Source organism: Geotrypetes seraphini, chromosome 16 (genome assembly GCF_902459505.1).
Source record: "Geotrypetes seraphini chromosome 16, aGeoSer1.1, whole genome shotgun sequence".
NCBI lineage: Eukaryota > Metazoa > Chordata > Amphibia > Gymnophiona > Dermophiidae > Geotrypetes > Geotrypetes seraphini.
The window spans coordinates 50,557,724-50,577,846 of record NC_047099.1 but is presented as its reverse complement, the minus strand read 5'-3'; the positions used below and the strand labels follow the sequence as shown (position 1 = coordinate 50,577,846).

General features: G+C 43.5%; 1 protein-coding gene across 2 annotated transcripts in view; it reads left to right on the top strand.

Moving 5' to 3' along the window:
• Positions 1-355: 355 nt before the first annotated feature.
• Positions 356-20,123, top strand: part of TECR (trans-2,3-enoyl-CoA reductase) — a 35,355-nt gene continuing 15,587 nt past the window's right edge. The window contains exons 1-2 of one of the 2 annotated variants that reach the window (XM_033924391.1): positions 356-484; positions 14,547-14,597. In XM_033924391.1, the coding sequence (XP_033780282.1) occupies positions 470-484; positions 14,547-14,597 (66 nt within the window). In that variant the 5' untranslated portion in view covers positions 356-469. Of the gene's footprint in view, positions 485-14,190; positions 14,598-20,123 lie in introns of those variants that run through there. The other variant, XM_033924390.1, reaches the window with a different exon arrangement.

Below are 20,123 nucleotides of genomic sequence, written 5' to 3'. Positions count from 1 at the left end.
TTCCTTTATTGGCATGACAATTTTATATGCATTGCTAAAGTAACTAAGATAATTAAAGAAAAAAGTTAGGTAATAATTTACAACAGATAACAATTACAGTAGAATGAAGAGATGCTGACAGAATCGCCCTAGCCCAGGGGAAAGGTCAGAATAAACTCATCCGCCTATTGGTGTAAGCACGCAAGGTCGGCTCACCAGTCTGGCTCTATGATTGGCTGCCGTTCATTTCCGAACCCGCCTTCCTTCACCCATTGGTTCCCACCACGGGAGAGCAATCGAAAGGTCGATTGGTTGAGGGAAGTCCCGCCCAAAACGCCGGAGCCAGTTCATTGGAGCGTGTAGTTAAAAAAAAAAAAAAAAAAAGGTCGGGCGCCGCTTCCTCACCTCTGACACCCTCCCCCTTGGCAGCTGTGGAGCGCGCGCAGGTGCGGGACGGTTATCGGCGGTGCTGGTTGTAGAAGGGGGAAAGATGAAGCATTACGAGGTGAGGGACGGGGGAGAAGGGCGAAGCTTAAACCCACTGTGCTCTTGGGGTGACGAGAGGGAGGGCTCCGTGCGCATGCGTTGTTTAGACCCCCTGGAAATACGGGGCTATGCGGGTATCTGTGGGTGAACGGCTAGGAAACGTGTGTAGTGCGCATGCGTGGGGAGTGGCAGGTTGTGGGGATGCGAATAGTGGGCGTGTAGTGCATGCATAAGGGGAAATATGGGGATATTTAAAAAACAAACACATTATAGCATTTTTATGTATATATAAAACATGTTCATGAGTGTGAAATTCTGGGGATATATTGATGCATTTATTCAAACAGGCACTCAACATCTTAATAACATAAGATGTTCTGAATCTTCTTTTTTTTTTTAGATCTCTTTTTAATGCATTCTGAATTATATATTTTAGACAATGGAATTTGGGAAATGCTTGTGTGAGAAGACTTTTACATGCACACAAGCGTATATACAAGCACAGACGCACGTACTGGAGAGGACCTACATAATAAAAGCCTCTGCAGAAACTACTGGAAGTATCACATTTAGAAGTTCAGTGCAGATTGCAATGTGCTTACTAAACCAACTCAAAAATTTTAACCCCCAAAAAACAAACACTCACATGCTGTATATGGAAAGGAACAGAGGTTTATGCACACTGTTCCCCTTCATAAGAACATAAGCCGTGCCTCTGCTGGGTCAGACCAGAGGTCCATCATGCCCAGCAGTCCGCTCACGCGGTGGCCCATCAGCTCCAGGACCTGTATAGTAGCCCTCTATCTATACCCTTCTATCCCATTTTCCTTCAAAAAATTGTCCAATCCCTTCTTGAACTCCAATACCGTACCCTGCCCTATCACGCCCACTGGAAGCGCGTTCCAGGTGTCCACCACCCTTTTCCATTTGTGCCCTCTTGGTTACCGCCCATGGTTGCTGGGTGGGCATTTTTGTACTCGTATGTAGAAAGAATAGGAAGCTTCAGGTGCTTATTACTGTAGAAGGTATATCTAAAAATGAAAATATATATCTTTATATAATTTTAAGTACTTGCACTTGCCTCTGTATCTGTATCGTCTGCATCTAGTTTCTGTGCTATTGGAGAGAATTATGCCTGAAAAAGTTAAAGAATACCTTTTTGTAAACAGTCTTATTAACCATACTAGAATCTCTTTTTTTTAAATTGAGATCTCCACTTTATAAATAACAGTTTGAAACGACCATAAGAGTGAATTGTGGTGGCTGTTGTGTCTGCATGGAGGAACACAACTCTTGATGTATAATACATACCTATGCCCTTGTTTTTTTTAGAGGGGAGAACAAGGGAATTGCTTATTTCAAGTGATGTAGTGTGAAATGAATGCCAAAATATTTTCAGAAAAGTTCCTTCATGCCCCTTTGTTCAGATTCTCATTTAGTCCTGCAGAAACTCGGCTCTTCTGTGGTGAGCTAGTATGCAGAAGGCAGGCTTCCATTCATCTTGTAACATTTTATGTCTAAAAAGAGTTCAGGGCATTCATGCAGGTTGCCCGTGAAAGGATTTTTTGTACATTCATTTGGAACTTTTACATTCATTTGGAACGTTGCAGGCTTTGACTCTTCATGGTTTGATATAATGGGAACTCAGGAGTCAGCTGTTGACAGGAAGGGACATTACTGAGGTAGGATATAGCTTTGTCCATGTCATGTCCAGTATTGAGATTAACCAAGCAGACAAATGAACTGGATTCTTATTGGACCAACATAAATAAGACCATTTATTTGCTGACTATTCGCTGCTAATATTCTCAAAATCAAACTGGTTTAAGGCTCTTAAAGAACTGAGAGTTTCTCCGCAGACAAGCAGGGGAAATGCAGGCACACTTTTCTGGTGCTGTCTCCTGACAGATCCATAAGAACATAAGATTTGCCGCTTCTGGATCAGACCATTGGTCCATCGTGCCCAGCAGTCCACTCACGTGGCAGCCCTTAGGTCAAAGACCAGTGCCCTATTAAGTCTAGCCTTACCTGCGTATGTTCTGTTCCAGTAGGAACTTATCCAATCTTTTCTTGAATCCCTGAAGGGTGCTTTCCCCTATAACAGCCTCTGGAAGAGCGTTCCAGATTTCTACCACTCTATGGGTGAAGAAGAACTTTCTTACGTTTGTACGGAATCTTTTCCCTTCTAACTATAGCGAGTGCCCTCTCGTTAACTTTACCTTGGAGAGAGTGAACATTTGCTCTTTCTTTACTAAGTCTATTCCCTTCATTATCTTGAATGTTTCAGTCATGTCCCCTCTCAGTCTCCTCTTTTCAAGGGAGAAGAGGCTCAGTTTCTCTAGCCTCTCATTGTACGGCAACTCCTGCAGACCCTTAACCATTTTTGTCGCTCTTCTCTGGACCCTTTCGAGTAGTACTATGTCCTTTTTCATGTACAGCAACCAGTGTTGGACACAGTATTCCAGGTGGGGGTGTACCAAGACTTTTTCACTTGCACCATTATCGTGCGCACTGTTGCCAGGGGATTTTCTTTGGATTGCCCACTGCTTATGGTTGACACCTTTTCCTCACAACTCTTGTATCTGCAGTGGTTAGAGCTACAGCCTCAGCACCCTGAGGTTGTGGGTTCAAATCCCATACTGCCCATACTGGGCAAGTCACTTAATCCCCCATAGATTAGATAGAGTGTGAGCCCATCGGAACAGATATGGGAAAATACTTGAGTACCTGAATGTAAACCACTTAGGTTCACTTATCTTGCTCTCTGCTCCTGCCTGACAGAAGACTCTTTGTGGAGGTCATTACATAAGCACAGGCAACTGTTGTACATGTCCTTGTACTGTAAACTAAGCTATATATAGAGAGGCAAGAATATTAGTGCCATCCTGCAAGCTCAGCATACTCTCTGTGCCCCATCAGGGCTTTCATAGGAGGCAGAATTCAAGCATGAAGGAGAAGATGACAGCTGGAGTAAGACCTGCAGGAACAAACGAGCAAATCTGATTGGCCCTTTATCTTAAACTATATTTTATGTTTCTAAAGACTGCTGGAAGTACAGTTCTGGCTCTTCATTGTTTTGATCCAAACATTTGAAAAAGTGTTTCTTTATGGTTGGTTGGTTGTCTTGTCATAAGAGCAGACCAGATCATAGTGCTCAATAGCTCTGGAAGGCTTTTTTTTAAGGCCTCATCTTAAACCCCAGTGTTTAATGATCATTCTCCATGAGTGTGCTTCGCATGCTTTCCCTGCTTGCTTTTAAATCTGCTCCTGTGATCAGCTCATTATGGAAGAATCCTTGCACAGGCTTCTCTCTCTCTCGTGCAAGTGGACAAACATATCGGTCTGGCTAAAATCAGTTTGATTTCTGAGTAGAAGGAGGGGTTGTATTTATGCACAGTTAGAAGGAAGAGGGTACAGTCATTGACATACCAGAAAAAAAAGTTTAAATGTCAGCTTTTGAGGTGGTAGAATTCATAATTGGTGGGGTCTCCAGCTTGTAGGGTAGGACAGGCATCAGGAATGAGAAATTATTTGTTGTGGTTTTTTATTATAAAGGATGAAACATGCACAGAGATTCATGTTATCTATGACATGTACTTTTTGTATTTCACTAACAAGGTCACAGACTGCTTTCATGGGAAGGGACAGGCTGCTGAGAACTCGTTAGGGAGCCAGAAGGTCTCAAAGAGTATTTTCTGGAGTCTGTTTTCCACATATCCTCTCGTCCTATAGACATCTGCACTAGGAACCCCAATATTGAGACCCCGTCTCTTCTCTTTGCTGGCAATCAGATGAGCACCCTTTGTACTTCTGCTAGAAGCTATCACAGCTTAACTGCCTTAGGTGGACAGCTAGATTTTCTGGATATGTTCAAACCAATTGTGCTTTCTAGAGATGCATAAAAAATGTTGCTAAAATGACTTCCTTTGCACCTAAAGATTTTTGTAGATCTTGCTGCTGAAATGTGTATTTCTTTGATTTTCCATGGTGCAGGAGAGGTGGAGCAAGAAACTGGATGGATAAGGAAAGTACACTGGTGGTCTTAAGTAATTTGTTTTTCCTATTAAGGCTCAGTCCCCATATCTTATCAGATAAATCTCGCTGTTTGAGATCTTGGGACCTTTGGTATGGTGATATCAAGAAGTTAATAATATACACACAAGTTCCTGCACCTCTGTCAGCAGTTATTTGCTTATCTCTCGGTTCTCTTCACTTCTAGTTTAGGTTTCAGTGTATGAGGGCCAATTGCTCATGCTGTGAAAGTTATAATTCTGTAAAAAAAAAAAAAAAAAAGCTTGAAAACAAAAAATGTTGCCTAGGAACATATAACTGCAAGGCCTATGAGCAGCTAAAACCCGGGACATACTGCATGAAGACAGGATCTCTAAGCTTCTGCATGATAGCTTCTTTTGACTGATCTTAGCTTTTACTGAGCCACCTATCTTGGCTCATGAGGTTGAAAGCAAGCCCCAGGGTCATGGAAATCGAAACAAGCTTCATTAGTTCATCATTTGACCATAATTCCAGTGTGAAGCGGATGAAGAGACCACTGCTTTCTTCCTCTCCTCTCTGTTTATACAATTTTGGGCGATATTGGCATTCTTCTGTTTAGATCCATCTTGCAACATCCCTGTGTTGAAACAACTGCTGTGGCATCGCTTCCAGAACAGTCTGTAAGCAGATCACCTGAGCGAGCAACTTTAAGCCATAGAAAAAAAAACTTACCAGTATCCTGATAAGAGCTGTTCAGTATTCACCTTGGTTTTTAGCTTTCCTCTATACAGGAAATGCCCCCCTTCTGTTATGACCAGTTATTTCTTTAAAATCAATTGATATCACCTTTATCTACAAAAATCCAAGGCAATTTACAATAAAACCAAGATACATAAAATGACTTAACCCAACTCCTACTATAAATCAAATCCCAGTACTCTCCTAACTAAACAACTATTTGTACAACTCTCCCCTTCTCTCCACTCAGTCAGGCAAACCTCCTGCTCGACAACGTCCAAACACTTGCTGAAAAGGCCAAGTCTTCACCCCCTATCTAAACTGTAAATAATCTGTGGTAGATGCTTTGGACCTAATTCTTGATTCATCTTATAGCACAACATGAGCATGCTAACTCTAATTTTGCCTCTACTTGGAGCCAATTGAAGGACCTCGAACAAAAAGCAACAATCTCTTCCTTTCAGCTTTCCTACAGTGCAGACTCGGTTCTGGCCTAGTTTCAACAACTTAACCTGCCTTCTATAAGGGCCAACCTCAATGGCATTGCAGTAGTCTAACCTAGACAAAAGTCATATCTGAGCCACAGTTACCAAATGCTCTTGGCTCAAAAAAGGATGCAATGATTATAAAATCCACAACTGACAAAGCGGCCTTCATTGTTGATACTTGATCTTCAAATGCAAAGCAAAATCTGGTCTGACCTTCCAAATACTTGATTTTATCCTATCGTGTCGAAGCATCCAATCTAACTGTACATTAACCACCACTATTTCTAAGTACCAACGACTGTAATGTCGTATTTAGAGCAATCCAGCTTCAAGCGATTTTTGCCAACACTAACCCGAACCCTGCTCCTGAGAGTTAGTTAATAACTGAAGCATAGGAGCCAACTTTTTCAGAATAATTGGGGTGCTAAACTCATAAATTACCCCTGTTTGGATAAAGTGAAAGCATCAGTTCAATATTGGAGATGGTCAAGGTACCCATAGCACCACAGAGTTGGCACTTGCGAATTGAAGAACACAGCTGGATCCTGGGTCAGTGGCAAATTAACTGAATATCATCTACATAAAATACTATTATTTTGGAAAGTGTACAGAGACCTTGATAGCAGAACTGAGCACCAGTGGCTGAAGAAATTGTCATAACAGGAAGAAAACACCCAGCAGTGAAAACTCTCTGCGTTGACACTTTCAACAGAAAACTGGTTGCAACTTGCATCCCAGGCTTTGCATTTAGAGAGAACGGGATAAAAACATGTATAGACTTAAGTCTCTTTTCTCTTTCCTCCCTCACCTCTGCTCCCTGGAGGGCCCTATGTGGACTCGTAATTAGCAGCATGTCTTTGTGAAAAAGAGAGAAGTTGCAACTTGCAGCTCACGCTCTGCATTTAGAGAGAACAGGATAATAGTAGGTTTAAACTTGTCTCTCTTCTCTTCCCTCCCCAACCTCTGCTACCTGGAGGTCTGTGTGCGGACTCCAAATTAGCAGCAGGTCTTTATGAAGAAGAGAGGTATATCTGAATATCTGACTCTCATCACTTCTAGGCTTTAGTTGACAAAAATTGCTGTCTATAAAGCCTCATCTCTCGTCTATATTGTAAGCTCTGTCTAGCAGAGACTCTTCAATGCTTACTGTGTACACCTTGTAGCAGTATATGGAGACAATGGTGACAATTCAACAGCGCATGGAATAAACAGGATCTCTATAGAAAAAGGATGGAATCCAATTAAAACAAACCTAATTGCTGGGGGAAAGGGTGATTGGTTCGGTGCTAAGGGTCTTTCAGAACCTGCCTAAAGAGGGTATCTTACTGTGCCGTAAACTTAGCCTTCTAGTTCGAGAGTGTATACTGCAAAGTTGAAGCTCCCCTTTTACTGGCAATGGAGAAATCAAGTCCATTTTTAGCCACTTGGGAAGCCAGGGTGGTGGAAGGTGATCTGAAATATAGAAAACATTTTATAAGTACCCTTATATAAGAACATAAGAATAGCTTTACTGGGTCAGACCAATGGTCCATCAAGCCCAGTAGCCCGTTCTCACGGTGGCCAATCTAGGTCCCTAGTACCTGGCCAAAACCCAAGGAGTAGCAATATTCCATGCTACTGATCCAAAGCAAGCAGTAGCTTCCCCCATATGCATTCTGTATGTTCAAGAGGTCATAATTTATTACTTAGTATGTTGTGTGGGAGGAACAGGAGATACCATGTTTGTTTTTCTTGAAGAGGGCTGGGGGGGGATGAGTGTGGTTACCTTGAGGGAATGTAAGAGTCTAGTTCCCTTGAGGCTTCTAGATCGGGGTGGAAACCTTGATTTCCTTGTTGTTGCGATTTGGGATAGTTTGAGGGATGGGAGGGAGGGAGGGTTGGAGAATGTGGATAGTTTATAAAATCTTGTTGATGCTGATAATTGCTGCCTTTAGTTGACTATTCTGTCTATGGTTGATGTACTGATGTTTCTGGTTTGTATTTGTATTCATTTATACTGATCTTTAATAAATATGATATAAACTAGAACGAAACTCAAATGGCCTCCTAGCTGGAGTGATCTTTGATGGCAACTCCAGAGATGGGAATTTATTTATTTAAAACATTTGTAGCCCGCATATTAAATGTTTATGCAGATAACACCATTACATGCATAATAAATCTAGACATTCATATCCTGATGTTACAAAGCTGTGCTCTCCAATACTTCCGCTTAGGACCATGGGGTTTGAACTCAAATGTTCTAACATCTAGGCACCCTCACCTACCTGACCATCGTATTACTTCTCCTAAAACTTAGAGCAGGGTTAATGTGACCGATCCTGTGGTTTAATGAACAAACACCAGGGGGTGCTGTGATATTTCATCTGGGTGAAGCTCAATGGGATCTGCTGGGTTTGCAGCATTAGACTTACCCTCTGAATGAAGGACTTTTTGTTCAAGGAGTGATTTTTCTTTACACTGGTCCTTGAATGAGTGAGGCTTAGTCAGTCCTAGCTTTCATTTGAATAACTGTGACGTTCAGAATTGCAAAATCGGTGCCAATCAAATGGGCTTGAAAAAGAAAGGCAGATGTTCCTGAGGGAGCAGGGGCACACTGACTCCAGCTAAAGCAATGGGATGATTCATTTCTAAAGCATGGGAGGACTGTGCCCGTTTTAGCCATTCATGAGTTTCAGATCAGAATCTCTGCCTTTTTCCAGTACCAAGAAGTTCTTTAATATACAGAATTTTCCAGCAAAATCAGCAGCTTGGCGACATGAGTTCCAGTTCTCAAGTGCTGCAAATGGGTCTGATATTTCGGGCAACTAGTTCCTGCTAATGAATCTGATTCTTGGTTCAAAGATATGCAGAAAGATTCTATGAATAACTATGGAATTCTGAAAGCTAGACCTGATTTTGTGGTACTAGAGTCCTGCCGTTCTCTGCCTCTGGCTTAGCTTTAAAAAGGTCTTGTCTGTTAAGTAAAGTTGACCATATTTTATTTATTTATTTATTTATTATTTAATTCGATTTCTATCCTGGGAGCTCAGAACGGGTTACAAGCAAACATTCATAGTAGGTTACATTGGATAGTACGTTTGACAATACAGGAACTTAAGGACAGGCCTGGAGGTAGGGATAGTCAGAGAAAATTCCAGGAGAAGTTACAGTAAATTGGACCTGAGTAGTCACCAACTAGTGATTGTTGGGAGAATTCAGAGGAGATTGTCTGTGGATGGACCTTCAGTTGAAAAGAAAGGTCTTCACAGCTCTTCGGAAAGCCATCAGTGAGTTCTGCGACCTGATTTGTGAGGGGGAGCTGGTTCCAAAGCTGGGGGTAGTTTCCATCAGGAGAGACCTTTCTTCTTCTTTGCCAACAAGGCTGATAAAACAGCAGATTAGAGGACATCCAGTGCCACAAATATGATCTTAGAGAAACAAAATCGCACGCCAACACGGGCTATAAAAATGAAAATCGCAAACTTTGTTTTTCACACCTTCTCTATTGTGAACAGAAATGCCAACCAATCATAGATAAGCTGGGAGGTATGAAGCATGTGGATTGGCTGCTAATTAATTTCCAGAGAGACTGTGCTGAACGAACATACGTGAGCTGCTTTTGTATGCAAGACTGCAGAAAAAGAGGATTCATTTGGTGCCTTTTCTTGGCCAGTTTGCTATAACTTAGAACTGTACAAAAGCAGACAAGCTGCTGGTTGAAGCTAAGGGGTTTAGCAATTTGCATGAAGATCCTCAAGTACCAAGAAATGCAGCCTGAGACCAAAAAATGTGGCAGACAGATACTCCACTTGTTCACTTCAAATTGTATAGTCCTAGATTTGATCCTCTTTCTTGTGAAAATCTGCATCCCGTCAACATCTGCCAGTCTCCGTTCTCTTCAGGCTTCTCCTCTTCATTGCTTTGCTTTAAATTTACTTTTAAAATTACAGTTTTTGATCTCGGTTTGTTCCCTCCTTTACTTTAAAAATTAACAATTTGAAAGCAGCTACATCAGCACCAGAAAATACCAGCTTGGGAAGGAAGACCTTGAAGATCTTGGCAAGAGTTTGTTTGAAATCCTCCTCCAATGGTCTGAGAAAGAGAGTGCCTCCAAGTCTATGCATTTTTTTTTTAATTGTTTTTTCACTCTACTATAGTTCTTTTCACACATTTTAAGAATACCGTTCAGTGCTGAGGAAATTCAAGTGGGCTTTGTTAGACAGAGAAGCTTGCCAAGGCAACACTTGGCCCCATACTACAACTGCCAGGCTTCATCTGTTGAACATTGGGAAAAGTGAGCCTTCCCCCATCTTTGTCAGGAACTCATGTAGCCATTTGGGTTCTCTTCAGTACTGCTATGCAAAATATTTGTTTCAGCTGCTTGAATATACTTGGAAAGAAATATTATAGGGTTGGCAACATTACACCAGTTGCCGCTGTTGGAAACTAACAATTCATACAAGGTTGTCATAATGAGTCCATCAGCCATAATGCAATGGACTAGGCTTCTGGTAGTGTGTTGGAATTATGTCAATCATTGAAGACCAAAACATCAGAATTATATTTTCTCTCTTTTTTTTTTAAATGTATGATCTGGGTAGTATTTATAAGAACATAAGAAGCGCCTTCACCGGATCAGACCCTAGGTCCATCTAGTCCAGCGACCCGCACATGCGGAGGCCAAGCCAGGTGCTCCCTGATGGAGACCTTGATTACCTGTATCCCTCAATGTGATTTGCAAGAAGGTGTGCATCCAACTTGCGCTTGAATTCCAGAATGGTAGTCTCCGTCACAACCTCCTCCGGGAGAGCATTCCAAGCGTCCACCACTCGCTGTGCGAAACAGAACTTCCTGACATTTGTCCTGAGCCTGCTGCCCCTCAGCTTCAGTCCATGACCTCTTATCCGTGTCACATTTGACAATGTGAATAACGATGTTTCTTGCTCTATTTTGTCAAATCCTTTTAATATTTTAAAAAATAGAGCAAGAAACATCATGTTCTCGCTCCAGTCTGGGCTGTTGTATGATCTGACAGCCTCAAGGCATTGTCTCAATTTCCCAGGTTAGTTGGTTGTTCCTTCCACCTGGGAAGACATGAAGGGTGACTTTCAAAGGCAATGACTTGATGGAAGAGAGAGAGAGAATTTCAAGAGCAGTTGAGAACCAGCTCTCTAGGACCATTCTGGACTGCGTTTGATCATTGCTCGTTAAGCAGTTATGCTTGGTTCCCTTTCACCAAGAAACCCATAGATTGACAAGTACACTTGGGATGAAGTTGGTGCCTTTTTTGCCATCCCATTTGTGATTGATTGAATGAATGAGCTTAGTTTTTGAATGAACTTCAGCTGTTCAGCGTGGAGTTTTTTTTCTGGTCTATGATGAACATTGAGCTTACTTGCATTTGGCTTAGGCCGTTATGTTTAGCTCTTCAGTATAATTGTGAGTTCTCTTTTCTCCACTGCTGGTTTGTGACAATATTGCTGCCTCTAGTAGTAGAGAATAGATGAAAATGTGTTTTTTTGTGTTATGCCAAGAAATCCCCAAGGTGCAAGGGATCCTAGACTTCCAGGATACAAAGTGAGGCACCATGCGAAGAAATAAGAAAAAAAATTAAAGCTTGACTTGTGCCTTAGGCTTTTTGCCACTGCTTTCTGTACTATTCTATAAGTTGAGAAGATAGCAACTTCCCTTAAGAACCCTTTCAAGTAGTCATTGGGACCTACCAGTACCCTAGTTCCTAGGGTCAGCTGAAAGGGTTATGGCGCCTTGTGCCAATTTAAATGGCCATGCTCCCCCCTCATTCCAACATTTCTCCCCAGCCCCTAGTCCGGGTTTGCTTCCTCTCCTCTCTCCATCCTCCTTCTGTCGTGGCCCTCTAGACATTACCTTGCTTGCCAGTAGCTGCAGCATGCACAGTAGGCTGCTTTTGGCCAGCCCTGGGTCTTCCCTTTGCCGTACTAGGGGCTGGAGAGAGAAAGAGAGGAAGCTTTGGACCACTGGTGAACTCAGAAGCTGGGGATTTTGGCACCCTCTATCTCCAGGACCCTAGGCCAGAACCTCACCTGGTGCAGTGGCTCAGTTGGCCCTGCTAGTTCCTCAGCTGCCACGTAAAGGGAGCTTTTTGTATGCTGCCAGTATCAAGTTTGAGAGCAGAGGAAGGAGGTGGGAGCTAACACGTGGCTTCTCGTGCCTCTCTTCAGTTTTACAATCCTTTGCAGATGGGTCACGCTTGGTTTCTTTTCTTTTTCTTCCAAGAAGGAAGTATTAGTTTCACAGATGCTATATATATAACTCTTCGCAATCACCTTGACCTTTCACTTGATATGGATCATTCTCTGGACTTCCTAGGATTCTGCAGAGTTTTGTAGGAGGTTCCAACCTTTCAATTATAAGACTTGATTAGGTGCTGTCTTTTTCTTCATCTTGGTGGAATATTTTTGATTCCTTGGCTTTTTGGTTGAAATTTCCTTTTCCTCTCTCACTCGGTGAGTAACGCCGCTACAAGTGAAAAAGCACAGCGCAGCTTGTACAGGATTGGTCTTTCCTTCCAAGATGATGAACCAGAGAAGCCCAGTTCAGATCCCACTGTAGCTTCTTGTGATCTTGAGCAAGTCGCTTAACCGACACATAGTCTTAGGTACCATGCTTTATGAAGCCACGTTGGCGTTTTTTATCGCCGGCTGTGACGGTAAAAGTTCCAGTGCTCATAGGAATTCTGTGAGTATCGGAGCTTTTCCCATTGTGGCTGGCAATAAAAATCGCTAACTCAGGTTCATGAAAGGGGGGTGGGGGGTTAGCTTGTAAGCCGACAGAGAAATACCTACTGTACCCAAATGTAACTTACCCTGAGTCTTCTGCTGAAAAAGGTATGAGCTCAATCCATATCCAAACTGGAACATCTCCTCTTCTATTCTCTCTCATCCTGGTCATCCTTTTTTGCTTTTCTTGATTTTGGGATACCCATCTGAACCATCATCTTTCAGCATATGTGAACATCTGCTTTCCTGCTCTAGAAAATAGCACCTCTGGCTCCGTCATCCAGTTCAATGCTCCATAGCTGCCATGTGCCACTCCTACCCCCCCCTTCATGTTCCCCTACAATTTGGGGGGGATGCTTAGTTTGTATTTTAGTCTATGGAACTCATCACTGCCCTAGGTGGCTTCTGCCATCTCCCCTTGTTCCCAGGGGTTTGCTGGCATGCTTGGAAGGCAGGGGGGCAGTGTTTGTAACTGTGCCTGGGTCTATTAATACAACAATTGGCCACTGCCATCTGCTGAGAATGCCAAGCAACTTCCATGAGCTGAGCCCGGGTATGGGCAGTCTGCTGTCAAGCTCGTACTTAATGAGCCAAGAGTATAAAGTTAGCCATTGTGCCCTGCGCAAAGCTGGGCAGAAATCCCCGAGGGCAAGATGCACAGTTTCAGTAAACGAGGGCTAGAATTCCGTTCTAAATGTTGATAACGTGGAGGCATTTTCCAGCCTTGTGGATTCAGTCGACTACTTCCAGAGAGTATTGTTGGTTGCTGAAGCTGACAAAGTCTGGCAAAACTCCACAGGCCTATTCAAAAGCATTCTCTTTGTTATCCAGAGCTCCTCTCTCTTCATAGGGCACAAATGTAGGAACCCACTCGGTGCAACAGGATCCTTATCAACAGTGATCCCTGGCCAAACTGCAGTCCACGAGTCTTTAGATCCCTGATTGGTGATCTATAGCTTGCTGGGCAGAATTACTCTGTTTGTCCGTGTTGTTTTGCTTTTGGGAATTTTAATCTTGTGCGGTCTAGCTAGAAATTGAAAACTCTCCACACAAGAGCAACAAAATGACAAATCCAAAATGGGATTTCCAAGCCTCCTCTGACTGGAAAAAGCTGGTGGTTGGGATTGTTAGGTAGGGGGGGGTATATTTGGTTTTTATTTTCAAAATGATCAAGGTTTTGGTTGGCTGGAGATGTGATGAATGTGTCTGCCCTGCCTCCCTCCCACCCTGGCAGCTGAGTTGCCATGTCGGTTGTAAATGGGCCCGGGGGACATTTCACAGGGGTTTGAACCTGAAACCCGTTTCCCTGCCTCTGGAAAAGTTATAGCTAAAGAGGCAGCTGGAGGGTATTTGCACAGTTTACCATTTAAATAAATGCCAAAAGAGCTCATTCTTGTGGTCTGAAGCTGAAACCAGATACAAACCCTTGCAATATCTGAGCCAAGAGAAGCAGCCCCCAAACCAATTCGTTCAGTAACTTGGTATCTCTTTGCTTTTTGCCAGCTTAAAACTTATGAAATAAGGTTGGGGAGGGAGAGAGTTTTGTACGCAAAATTAGAAATTGGCAGTAAATGCTCACCTTGCTTCAGTCGAATGGGAGGATGCCCGCAAAGAGCTGGTGTGTCCCGAGCAGATGTGAATGGCGCAGGTTCCCAATGGCTGGGCTCTTTTTATATTTAGCTGGCCCATATCAGCAGACTTATCAAGTTTCATCTCCGAGTGAAACTTGTCCACCACACAGAGCACAGCAACCACCTCCCCTCCGTGCTATGGCAAGATCTGTTCATCCCGGAGGGGTGCTGGTCCTCTAGCTCTTTTCAGTCAGATCGGTCCCTTCTCAGTGGGGGTGGGGGGGACTCCCACTAGCCACCGGGTTCCCTAGCAGGGTTTTTTCTTTGCTATCCAAATCTGCAGACACAGAGGGAGGGAGAAGATCTGTTCTGAAAGCTGAAGAGAGCACTCGAAGAAAAGGAGAGCTAAATCCTTAAAAAAAATCATGGAGATAAATATGTTAGCAAGTGAGACAAACCAGCCAGGGAAAAAGAATGCTAACGGATCTGCCCCAAAATGGAGCCCTGTCAAACCACCTAAGAAAACTAAAAAGGCTGTTGTTTTTTTTGAGGTGGAGATCCTGGATGCCAAGACCCGGGAGAAACTCTGCTTTCTGGATAAGGTAAGGACCTGGTTTTGCATTTGCCCTTTTCCCGTCCCTATACAAGTGCACCCTGGCAGCATTGTGAATGGCAGTGGCGTGGAGCTCTTCTGCTCAATAAGAACTTGAGAACGGTGAGGTGTATATAGGGCTTCCCATTTTAGATTTCAGCTGATAAATTCAGATAAAACACCACCTACTGCAAAAATACTTGTAACTTCTATTTTATTTAGCATGCATGCTTATTGGATGCACACCAGAAAAGCTCACTTTCTCTGGCACTCCTTCCCCCGTGCGCTCCATTCAGGTTTTGCGCCTTTCTTCTCTGACAACTGTGTGATACAAATATGTCTTATTTGATTCTACTGGACTTTGTTTTTAACATCTTCAGAGAGCCCCCTCCTGATTAGCTGGAGAATAAACACCTACATTTATAATTTGTAGCAACCTAAGAACAGAAGTCCCAAGCAAATTGAGTACAACAGGATATGCATGGGGCTGTGACAACATATTCTTATTGGGGCGTGGGAAGTATTGTAGCCCGTCAGGACTGCAGAACTGGGTTTTACGAATTGGGAATTGCTCATAGGTTCTGATAAGAGCACACACTGGGGCTGCATAAAGATCTGTCACATTTTTAAGGAGAACCTGACAAATGCTTCTCTTCCGATCCCTGCTCCCCTTCCCTTGCAGATGCTTGTGATGGTCTGCAATTTGATTTTGATTTACTGTTAAGTGATTTGTTGGGGGGGGGTTAAAAAAGCATACTTTGGCTTCATCTAGAGCAGGGGTCTCAAAGTCCCTCCTTGAGGGCCGCAATCCAGTTGGGTTTTCAGGATTTCCCCAATGAATATGCATGAGATCTATGCGCATACACTGCTTTCAATGCATATTCATTGGGGAAATCCTGAAAACTCGACTGGATTGTGGCCCTCAAGGAGGGACTTTGAGATCCCTGATCTAGAGACTCCAATTGGGCATGTAGGGTACTAGATTTGGATTCTTCGTTATTAATTGGCATATATTTGCTACCTTGTCATCTTGGTACATATTACCTTGAATTTCACGTGTTGCTGGGTTAGTGGGCTATGGAGGGAGGTAGTGAATGAAATCTCACTTTCCATGTTTTGTATTGTTCATTGGCACTTTTTCCTTTAATAAAAAAGATTTCTATATAAAAAAAAGCATAATGGGGCTTCACGGTCGGATAGTGGGGCAGGAGTTTTGGAAGGACTCCATCTCTGGATACTACACAGTTTATTTTGAGGTCTGTGCAAGAGCTACCACAGCCAGGTTTAAAAAATAAAATTAGAATCCCGGAGTGAGATCTGAGGTTTGAGTTTGTGCTTGTATATTGTTGGATCTGTAATCTTGCTTTCAACTGCAGCATTGCAGATACCAGAACATGGTTGGGGGTATTAAAACCAGGACCAGCTTCATATCCTTCTGGAGCTGGATGGCTTGGCGTATAAAGAGGCTTCTAGGATCCAGAAACGCCTCTTTATCGTTGAGTACAGTGCAGGAGGAGTGATTCCCACACTGCTGTCCATCTCACCCATGCCCAACTCCCCTGCTGTGTCGGGTATCTGGTTCCATCATGGTGGCCTCTGGCCTCTTCATCCTCTTGTGATCTGCCTTTCCTCCTTCTAGCCCAGGGGTGGGCAATTCCAGTCCTCGAGAGCCGGAGCCAGATCAGGTTTTCAGGATATCCACAATGAATATGTATGAGATGGATTTGCATGCACTGCCTCCTTGAGATGCAAATCTATCTCATGCAAATTTATTGTGGATATCCTGAAAATCTGGCCTGGCTCCAGCTCTCAAGGACCGGAATTGCCTACCCCTGGTCTTAGGGAGTCTAGGGCAGGGGTGTCAAAGTCCCTCTTCGAGGGCTGCAATCCAGTCGGATTTTCAGGATCTCCACAATGAATATGTATGAGATGGATTTGCATGCACTTCCTCCTTGAGATGCAAATCTATCTCATGCATATTTATTGTGGATATCCTGAAAACCTGGCCTGGCTCCGGCTCTCGAGGACCAGAATTGCCTACCCCTGCCCTAGCCAGTTCCTAATATGAGCTTGGAGTATATACTTTCTGGCATTCTGCTGTGGCATTTTCAGCTGTGCATCAAACTGGCATCATCCCGTGTCCTTTCTAAGCATGTGCTCTTGCTGTATTTGGGGCAGATACTAGTATTCTTTAAGTCTCTTTATTAAAACATCATCATTATAAGAAACATAACGTATTTTATGTAAATAATAATACCCAGCCCTGTAAACTCATTTCTCACCTCCCATTCTAGGCTACAGGTGCAGCACCCAGGGTTTTCCCAATAAGACAGTGACCCTTACCCATCTCCCTCTAACCCACAGACGCCAATGTTTATCTAGAGCAGGGATCTCAAAGTCCCTCCTTGAGGGCCGCAATCCAATCGGGTTTTCAGGATTTCCCCAATGAATATGCATTAAAAGCAGTGCATGCACATAGATCTCATGCAGATTCATTGGGGAAATCCTGAAAACCCGACTGGATTGCGGCCCTCAAGGAGGGACTTTGAGACCCCTGATCTAGAGAGTAGATAGATTTCCTTCTGCCTCTCAAAGGAAAGCCATTCCCAAGCCCAGATTAATAGGTCATATGTGGTGGTTTCTGAAAGAAAGGACCTGCTTTAAATATCCGAGACCACATTTGTACTACTATGGGATGTAACGATGCCAAGTAGACTGTTCGTGTTGACAGTGCTATTTATTTAATTTACCTGTTTGTTTGTTTTTTAAAGTATAAAAACCACACAATCTACAATCCTTGGCAGTGTGCAACTCAGCAAACATAGTAAAACAACAATAAAAATAAACCCATGCAAACCTCAAAATCTCATCAATGTAAAAAAAATCATAATTCATTGGTAGATCCAAATGCAGACTTAAAAATGTCTCTGATTCTTTTTTAAAAGACCCAACTAAATGTGGTAATGTGAACGAGGGCACAAAACCACACGGTTGCATTTCTTAAAAGTTGTAGATCAGGGTCGTGTTCCATTCACAGGCAGGAGAAACAAAAGCATAAAACTCATCCATAACGCAACCGAGTTATAAGAACATAAGAGTTGCCGCTGCTAGGTCAGATCAGTGGTCCATCATGCCCAGCAGTCCGCTCACGCAGCGGCCCTCTGGTCAAAGACCAGCACCCTAACTGAGACTAGCCCTATCAGCGTACGTCTTTGTTCAGCAGGAACTTGAATCCCTGGAGGGTGTTTTCCCCTATAACAGCCTCCGGAAGAGCGTTCAGTTTTCTACCACTCTCTGGGAACACATCGAAAACACTGCGGAGCTAAAGCCGAGCCAGCATGGCTTCTGCAAGGGCAGGTCATGCCTCACTAACTTATTATACTTCTTTGAGGGGGTAAACAGCCAGGTGGATAAAGGGGAATCAATAGACATCATTTACCTTGACTTCCAAAAAGCCTTTGACAAGGTACCACATGAAAGGCTGCTAAGGAAGCTATGGAACCACGAGGTGCAAGGGAAGGTCCACCGATGGATCAAAAACTGGCTGGCGGACAGGAAACAGAGGGTTGGAATAAAGGGCCATTACTCAGACTGGCAATGGGTCACGAGCGGAGTTCCGCAGGGGTCGGTGCTGGGACCGCTCCTGTTCAATATATTTATTAACGACCTGGAGGCAGGAACCAAATGTGAGGTTATTAAATTTGCGGATGACACCAAACTATACAGCAGGGTTGAAAACAAGGAGGACTGCATAAATCTCCAAAAAGATCTGACAGCGCTGGAAGAATGGGCCAAAAAGTGGCAAATGAGCTTCAACATAGGGAAATGCAAGGTCATGCATGTAGGGAAAAAGAACCCGATGTTCACTTACAAAATGGGGGGATCACCGCTAGGGGTGAGTAACCTTGAAAGAGTCCTGGGAGTGATGGTAGACACATCATTAAAGGCGTTGCCTCAAGGAAGGCAAACAGAATGTTGGGTATCATTAAGAAGGGTATTACGACCAGGACAAAGGAAGTCATCCTGCCACTGTATCGTGCAATGGTGCGCCCGCACCTGGAGTACTGTGTTCAGTACTGGTCGCCGTACCTCAAGAAGGACATGGCGGTACTCAAGAGAGTCCAGAGAAGAGCAACTAAGCTAATAAAGGGTATGGAAGACCTCTCATATACTGACAGACTGAAGAAGCTGGGGCTTTTCTCCCTGGAAAAGCGGAGGCTTAGAGGAGACATGATAGAAACCTTCAAGATCATGAAGGGCATAGAAAGAGTAGACAGGGACAGATTTTTCAAATTATGGGGAACCACAAGTACAAGAGGACACTCAGAGAAATTGAAAGGGGAAAGGTTTAGAGCAAACGCCAGGAAGTTCTTTTTCACCCAGAGGGTGGTGGATACATGGAACGCGCTACCGGAGGATGTGATAAGCAGAAGCACGCTACAGGGATTCAAAGAAGGTCTGGACAGGTACCTGGAGGACAAAGGGATTGAGGGGTACAGATAGGAGTAGAGGTAGGTAATAGGGATAGGATTAGAGGATTAGTGGCAGTTACAAAATTAGTCAGGGACACTGTTCAGGCAATTAGGCCTGAGGGGCCGCCGCGGGAGCGGACCGCTGGACAGGATGGACCTCTGGTCTGACTCAGCGGAGGCAACTTCTTATGTTTGTGAACTATTTCACGATATAAGAACATAAAAATAGCCTTACTGGGTCAGACCAAGGCCCATCAAATCCAATAGCCACGGTGGCAAAATCCAAGTCACTAGTACCTGGCCAAAACCCATTCCATGCTACCAATCCATGCTTCCCCCATGTCTTAATAACAGACTATGGATTTTTCCTCCAGGAATTTGTCCAAACCTTTCTTAAAACCAACTATGCTATCCGCTCTTACCACAACCTCTGGCAATGCGTTCCAGAGCTTAACTATTCTCCGAGTGAAAATTTATTTCCTCCTATTGGTTTTAAAAGTATTTCCCTGTAACTTCATCAAGTGTCTCCTAGTCTTTGTAATTTCTGGCAGAGTGAAAAATCGATCCACTTGTACCCGTTCTAATCCACTCAGGATTTTGTAGACTTCAATCATATCTCCCTTCAGCCATCTCTTTGCTAAGCTGAAGAGCCCTAACCTTTTTAGTCTTTCCTCAGACGAGAGGAGTTCCATCCCCTTTACCATCTTGGTCGCTCTTCTTTGAACCTTTTCTAGTGCCGCTATATCTTTCTTGAGATAAGGAGACCAGAATTGAACGCAATACTCCAGGTGAGGTCGCAACTCAGAGTTCAGGTGAAAGAAGGTTTTGACTTCTGGATCTCAGTGGCTTTAATTCCCCTTGTCTTATTCTCTCTCTCTCTCTTCACCAGTTTTTCTTGTACTTTATACATGCTTGGGAAAAAGATTGTGTTCTGATTCATGGGGTTTCTTGAGTGCAGCAGTTTTCCTCTTCCTGTTTGTTGCTTCTAGCTTAGTTGGAGGCAGCCTTTGCCATGAGCCTGCCTTTCAAGTACCTGGAGTTTTCCCTCTTCCAACTCAGCCAGC